This window comes from Heterodontus francisci, chromosome 8, assembly GCF_036365525.1.
Source record: "Heterodontus francisci isolate sHetFra1 chromosome 8, sHetFra1.hap1, whole genome shotgun sequence".
Lineage (NCBI taxonomy): Eukaryota > Metazoa > Chordata > Chondrichthyes > Heterodontiformes > Heterodontidae > Heterodontus > Heterodontus francisci.
In genome coordinates this window covers 8802819-8810019 of record NC_090378.1, presented here as the reverse complement: position 1 = coordinate 8810019, position 7201 = coordinate 8802819, and the positions used below count along the sequence as shown (strand labels likewise).

The 7201-nt window shown below is 46.6% G+C and overlaps 1 protein-coding gene across 1 annotated transcript in view; it reads right to left on the bottom strand.

Annotated features, from left to right (window-relative positions):
• Positions 1–6380: 6380 nt before the first annotated feature.
• LOC137372639 (vitellogenin-like) overlaps positions 6381–7201 on the bottom strand; it is an 80392-nt gene continuing 79571 nt past the window's right edge. Inside the window, exon 35 of the mRNA XM_068036611.1 lies at positions 6381–6662. Coding sequence (XP_067892712.1) covers positions 6562–6662 — 101 coding nt within the window. The 3' untranslated portion in view covers positions 6381–6561. The remainder of the gene's footprint in view (positions 6663–7201) is intronic.

Here is a 7201-nt window from a genome sequence, read left to right as displayed (position 1 = left end):
AATATTGGGAAGACTGAAGCCATTGTTTTCTGTTCCCGCTCCAAACTCCGTGCCCTAGCCACCAACTCCATTGCTCTCCCTGGCAACTGTCACAGGCTGAACCAGACTGTTGGCAACTTTGGTGTCACACTTGACCTCGTGATGAGTTTCCAACCTCATATTCTTGCCTTCACTAAGACCATCTATTTCCACCCCTGTAACATCAATTGATTCCACTCCTGCTGCAGAAATCTTCATTCATGCCTTGGTTACTTCTAGACTTGACTATTCCAACACACTCCTGCTTTGTCTCCCACATTCTACCCTCCATAAACTTGAGGTCACTCAAAACTTTTCTGCCTATGTCCTTACTCGCACCAAATCCCATTCATCCATCACTGCTACATTAAGAGTTAACGTCAGTTAAAGGCAGTTCCGAAGAAGGGTCACTGACCCGAAACGTTAACTCTGCTTCTCTCTCCACAGATGCTGCCAGACCTGCTGAGTATTTCCAGCATTTCTTGTTTTTATTACTGCTACATTAGCTCCCACTTAAGCAAAATCTTGATTTTAAAATTCTTGTCCGTGATTTCAAATCCCTCCATGGCCTCGTCCCTCCTTATCTCTGTAATCTCCTCCACCCCACAACCCTCTGAGATATCTGGTTTCATCTAATTTTGCCCCCTTGATCATCCCTGATTTCCATCGCTCCACCATTGGCATCCGTGCCTTCAGCCGCCTGGGCCCTAAGCTCTCGAATTCCCTCCCGAAACCACTCTGTGTCTGAATCCCTCGCTCCTCCTTGAAGACGTACCTTAAAACCTACCTCTTTCACCAAGCTTTCCACATCTAATGTCGCCTTATGTGACTTGGGGAAGGCAGTGGCGTAGTGTTAATAACACTGGGCTAGTAATCTAGAGCCCAGGCTAATGCTTCGGGGTCACAGGTTCAAATCCCACCAAGGCAGATGGTGAAATTTGAATTCAATTAATAAATCTGAATTTGAAAGCTAGTCTAATGGTAACCATAAAACCATTGTCAATTGTCGTAAAAACCCATCTGGTTCACTAATGTCCTTTAAGGAAGGAAATCTGCTGTCCTTACCTGGTCTGGCCTACGTGTGATCCCAGAACCACAGCAATCTGGTTGACTCTTAAATGCCCTCTGAAATGAGGCTTAACGAGTTGCTCAGTTCAAGGGCAATTATGGATGGGCCAGAAATGCTGGCCTTACCAGTGACTCCCGCAAACTAATAAAAAAAATCATTTGCTTTGTAATGCTCCTCTGAAGCACCTTGGGACATTTTATTACATTAAAGTTGCTAGATAAAGATTAGTTGCTCTTATTATTTAGCCCACTCACCATTTCCAGGGGCGGGGGGTGGGGGCGTTGGGATCCAACAACTATGCTCAAGACACTGCGTACTGCAGTACCTTAAAGGGGAGGGCAGGAAACATCGAGGGATAAATGGGCAGCAGATATTAGTATCAGGGAAATTTACTGAGTGCTCACAATGGCAAGGAAATGAAGCATTGGATGCCTATAAGATTCAAAGCTCTCTATATATACATATATGGAAAGAAAAAATCAGTGACAAACTTTAAATTAGCATTGTAAAAATGGCTCCTCTTCTGACCTGTAGATTTGTGGGTGGGATGAAGAGGTAGTGGTATTAGTGATGATTGACATGACGTTACGGCCTCAGGCAGCATAATTTCACCCCTATTTAATAGATAAATTAGACCCTTGGAATTTGGGATAGAAGGAATTAAGAAGGTAGTATAGGCAAAGCTAGACTGTATTAAACAGGAGAGATGCCTTAAAAATAAGAAATGCTGGAAATATTCAGCAGGTCTGGCAGCATCTGTGGAGAGAGAAGCAAAGTTAATGTTTCAGGTCAGTGACCTTTCATCAGAACTGGCAAAGGTTAGAAATGAATTGGGTTTTCAGCAAGTGAAGGGGAGGGGAATGGAGGAAAGAACAAAGGGGAAGGTGTTTGATAGGGCAGAGAGAGATTAAATAACAAAGCTGTTCTGGGACAAAGGCAAAGAGCTTGTGTTGAAACACAAAGCATTAGTCCAGACTGAGTGTTAATAGTGGAATAATGAGCAGCTCTGATGACGTGAAAAGCAGGCACATGGTTAAAAAATAAAATATTTTTAAAATGCCAGTTATGCCCTAATTGAAAGATCAGCTGCTGCTCCTCGAGCTTTCGTTAATGTTCACTAGAGCACTGGTGCAGGCCAAAGTCAGAAATGTGGGCATGAGAGCGGAGGGGGGAGAATGTTGAAATGGCCAGCAACTGGAAACTCGGGGTCATGCTTTCGGACTGAGCGGAGGTGTTCAGCAAAGAGGTCACCCAATCTGCGTTTGGTCTCCCCAATGTAGAGGAGACCGCATTGTGAGCAGCAAATACAGTGTACTAAATTGAATGAAGTACAAGTAAATCGCTGCTTCACCTGAAAGGAGTGTTTAGGGTCCAGGACAGCTTTGTTATTTAATCTCTCTCTGCCCTATCAAACACCTTCCCCTTTGTTCTCTCCTCCACTCCCCTCCCCTTCACTTGCTTAAAACCCAATTCTTTTCTAACCTTTGCCAGTTCTGATGAAGGGTCACAGACCTGAAATGTTAACTTTGCTTCTCTCTCCGCAGACGCTACCAGACCCGCTGAGTATTTCCAACACTTTTTTGTATTCTTTCTAACATCTCCTTATGTAGCTCAGTGTCAATTTTTTTTTGATAATCGCTCCTGTGAAGTGTTCTGGGATGTTTTATGATGTTAAAGGCACTATATCAATGCAAGATGTTATTTATTGCTATTATTTTAACTGGAGACATTTCTCACTAAAATAGATTGAAGGGGAGGTCGTGTCTCACTAATTTGATTGAGTTTTTTGAGGAAGTGACAAAGATGATTGATGAAGGAAGGGCAGTGGATGTTATCTATATGGACTTTAGTAAAGCCTTTGACAAGGTCCCTCATGGCAGACTGGTACAAAAGGTGAAGTCACATGGGATCAGAGGTGAGCTGGCAAGATGGATACAGAACTGGCTCTGTCATAGAAGACAGAGGGTAGCAGTGGAAGGGTGCTTTTCTGAATGGAGGGATGTGACGAGTGGTGTTCCACAGGGATCAGTGCTGGGACCTTTGCTCTTTGTGGTATATATAAATGATTTGGAGGAAAATGTAGCTGGTCTGATTAGTAAGTTTGCGGACGACACAAAGGTTGGTGGAGTTGCAGATAGTGATGAGGATTGTCAGAGGATACAGTAGGATATAGATCGGTTGGAGACTTGGGCGGAGAAATGGCAGATGGAGTTTAATCCGGACAAATGTGAGGTAATGCATTTTGGAAGGTCTAAAGCAGGTGGGAAGTATACAGTAAATGGCAGAACCCTTAGGAGTATTGACAGGCAGAGAGATCTGGGCGTACAGGTCCACAGGTCACTGAAAGTGGCAACGCAGGTGGATAAGGTAGTCAAGAAGGCATACAGCATGCTTGCCTTCATCGGTCGGGACATAGAGTATAAAAATTGGCAAGTCATGCTGCAGTTGTACAGAACTTTAGTTAGGCCACACTTAGAATATTGCGTGCAATTCTGGTCGCCACACTACCAGAAGGACGTGGAGACTTTGGAGAGGGTACAGAAGAGGTTTACCAGGATGTTGCCTGGTCTGGAGGGCATTAGCTATGAGGAGAGGTTGGATAAACTCGGATTGTTTTCACTGGAACGACGGGGGTGGAGGGGTGACATGATAGAGGTTTACAAAGTTATGAGTGGCATGGACAGAGTGGATAGTCAGAAGCTTTATCCCAGGGTGGAAGAGTCAATTATTAGGGGACATAGGTTTAAGGTGAGAGGGGCAAAGTTTAGAGGGGATGTGCGAGGCAAGTTCTTTACACAGAGGGTGGTGAGTGCCTGGAACTTGCTGCCGGGGGAGGTGGTGGAAGCAGGTACGATAGCGACGTTTAAGAGGCATCTTGACAAATACATGAATAGGATGGGAATAGAGGGATACGGTCCCCGGAAGTGCAGAAGGTTTTAGTTTAGGCAGGCTTCAAGATCGGCACAGGCTTGGAGGGCCGAATGGCCTGTTCCTGTGCTGTACTGTTCTTTGCTCTTTGAAAGCACCAGGAATAGCCACAGAACAATATTCCTGATTAAAGAGTAATCAGCCAATTTCCTTATAGATTCAGGCTGGAATTTTATGACCCCAGGGAGCAGACTGGAGGTGGGGTGGGGTGTAAAATTGAGTGAGAGGTGGGGGGTGCTGTTCCCATCGCCAACCTGCCCTGCTGCTATTTTACCAGCAATAGGGGTGATTGTGACAGCCCGCTAATCCCAGGCCAATTGAGGCCCTTAAGTGGCCCATTAATTGCTTTTTAAGGGTCTCCTCCCACTGCCGCTGGTACCTTACCAATGGTGGCCGGGCACTTCGCCACCTGGGGAGGCCACGCGGTAAAACCAGGCAGCCAAATTGCAGGCTGGGTGGGGGGTGGGGCTCCTGATCGGGTACCCTGTGCCCCATGGAACTCCCCACCCCCCACCTCCGAGGCAGAAGCCACCCCTGCTGAAGCAGCTCCACCCGCCCACCTAAAGGACCCCTACCCCCGCCTGCCCAGGGCCCAGGTGATTTTCCCAGGTGAGGCCCGAAACCCCACTCGCTGTTAGTGCCGGCATCCATGGTGCTCCTCTGGCTGGGTGCAGTCCCAGCAGTGGCCACTGCTTCCGGTAGCGCTGCTGGGACTGAGGAGCTGCTGGCTCCCTGATTGGTCGCTGCTCCTAGAGGCGGGATTTCCTGCCTCAGAGGGGCGGAAGTCCCATTCTGGGACAATTAAGGGCCTGGGCCACGTTGAATTGCTGCTCGGCTTCCAAGTCCAGAGGAGGTGAGCTCACCCCCAACTTTGTAGCTGATGGGCAGGGACTCCGTCGCCACATAAGATTCCGGCCTCAGTCACCATCAGAATAATTTCAGTGATTGTCATCACCAAAGAAATAAAGACTTGCATTTATATAGTGCCTTTCATGACCACCAGATGTCTTAAATCACTTCACAGGTAATGAAATTATGGGGTTACGGGGAGAAGGCAGGGGAATGGCACTAGGTGAATTGGTCATTTAGAGAGCTGGTGCAGACATGATGGGCCGAATGGACTCCTTCTGTGCTGCAACAATTTTGTGATACTGTGAAGTACTTTTGAAGTGTAGTCACTGTTGCAACGTAGGAAACACGACAGCCAATTTGGGCACAGCAAGCTCCCACAAACAGCAAGGTGATAATGAGCAGATAATTTTGTTTTGTGATGTTGATTAAGGAATAAAAGTATTGGCCAGGACACCGGGGAGAGCTCCCCTGCTCTTCTTCAAAATAGTGCAATGGGATCTTTTGCAGCCACATAAGAAGGCAGAGGGGCCTCAGGGCTGGTCTTTGTTCTCCCCCAGGCGTCGGGTTCCGTGGCGGGGGGGGAGGGGGCGGCCTGAAGATGGCTCCGGATGAGGCCCACCACAGAACTCGACGCCTGGACGGACCGGCCCGATCCTCCTGGTTTCAGTGAGGCTCCATGGTGCTCCCCCCTCCCCACCGCTGGGCAACAGGACCACAATTTAAATATTCAAATGAATAAAATTTAAAAATTTTACCTGCGGTCTGAGGGCCCGTCGCGATCTTCGGGACGGCGCCCAGCACTCCCATTTCTTCAGAATCCCGTCCGGGGAAACGCGGCGCCACACTGGTGGGGAGGGGGCAGGAGGTATGTTTATCAATGTGGGGGAGGGTTGAGAAACGGGATCATATAAACGTAGTGGGTGTAGGGGATGGTGGGAACCTTAAACTTTGTGCTGTTTGGTAGGGGTAGGTCAGATGTAAAAGGTAAATGTTTGGTGGGGGGGGGGCAAGGGAAAATAGTTATTGTAACTGTTATTGGAGGATGGAAAAGGGGCGTTAAAAATGTATTTATTTAATTTTGGGAGGTCTGTCTTTAAACATTTAAATTGGGTGGCAGGGCAGTCTCCCCTTGAAAAATGGCGGCCGTGCCTGTGCACAGGCAGCTGCTGCTGAGATTGGGGGGGCGCGGGCCACCCTGGCTAATTAAATGAGCCACTGCGCTTAAGATCACGACCGTTCTTTGATGTGCGGCCCTCACAGGGAGCCGCCATTTTATCAGCTCGCCGGCTCTGAAAATCCAGCCCTCGGTTTAACGTCTAATCCAAAAAACGGTACCTCCAGCAGTGCAGCACTCTGTCAGTACTGCGCTGGAGTGTCAGACTCAATTTTTGTGCTCAAGTCCTGGAGTGCAATGGGAGTAAATAATAAACCACGTGAGTGAATAATCCACACACATTTGTTAATTCCACTTTCCAAGAAAGGAAGGTTTTATTGGAAAATATTAATACTCCAGAATAACGAACTCACAGTTATTATAAAAATTAAGATTGCAATTCATGTTTTTAGAAGAATTAGTTTAACAATGAACATAAGAACCTAAGAGTTTCCCATTCATAACCTTTACAGTTGAGGAATTGATAACATTGAAGAATGGTGAACACTGTCATTCTCCGTTTGGATAGGGTTCATAGTTCTCAACAGCGACAGGAACAGTCAGTGTGGGAATCCACAGGGTAACTCACGTCCACGGACTTCTTACGGAAATTGAATATGGCAGCTGTATCCACGGCGCGATCTATTAATATATTAAAACATGCTTGGGTAATATTAGAACGAGTTTAAAGGAAATACTTGCTTCCATGTGCGTACATAATCTATAACATATTAAAATGTCTGCAGCACTTGACTTCTCATTGTCACTGTTTTCACAGGAGACCATTCCACACATGGAGCTGGATTTTAATAGCCCGCTGCCGCTCTTGACCCCACCCCTTCTGATCTGACCCCTTACCGTGTATTCACTATACCCTCTCACCTTCCCCTCTCTGATGCTGAACGTTCTGTACTCAGCAAAGGATTCAATTTTATCCCCTTACACCCCCACCTCAATGAATTTTGCACCGTTCTGACGAAGGGTCACTGACCTGAAACGTTAACTCTGCTTCTCTCTCCACAGATGCTGCCAGACCTGCTGAGTATTTCCAGCGTTTCTTGTTTTTATTTCTGATTTCCAGCATCTGCAGTATTTTGCTTTTATTGTAACTGTGCCATTGTGACGTTAGGTATAAAAGCAGAAGCTAATACATATATAGTATATATACATATAAAAATATA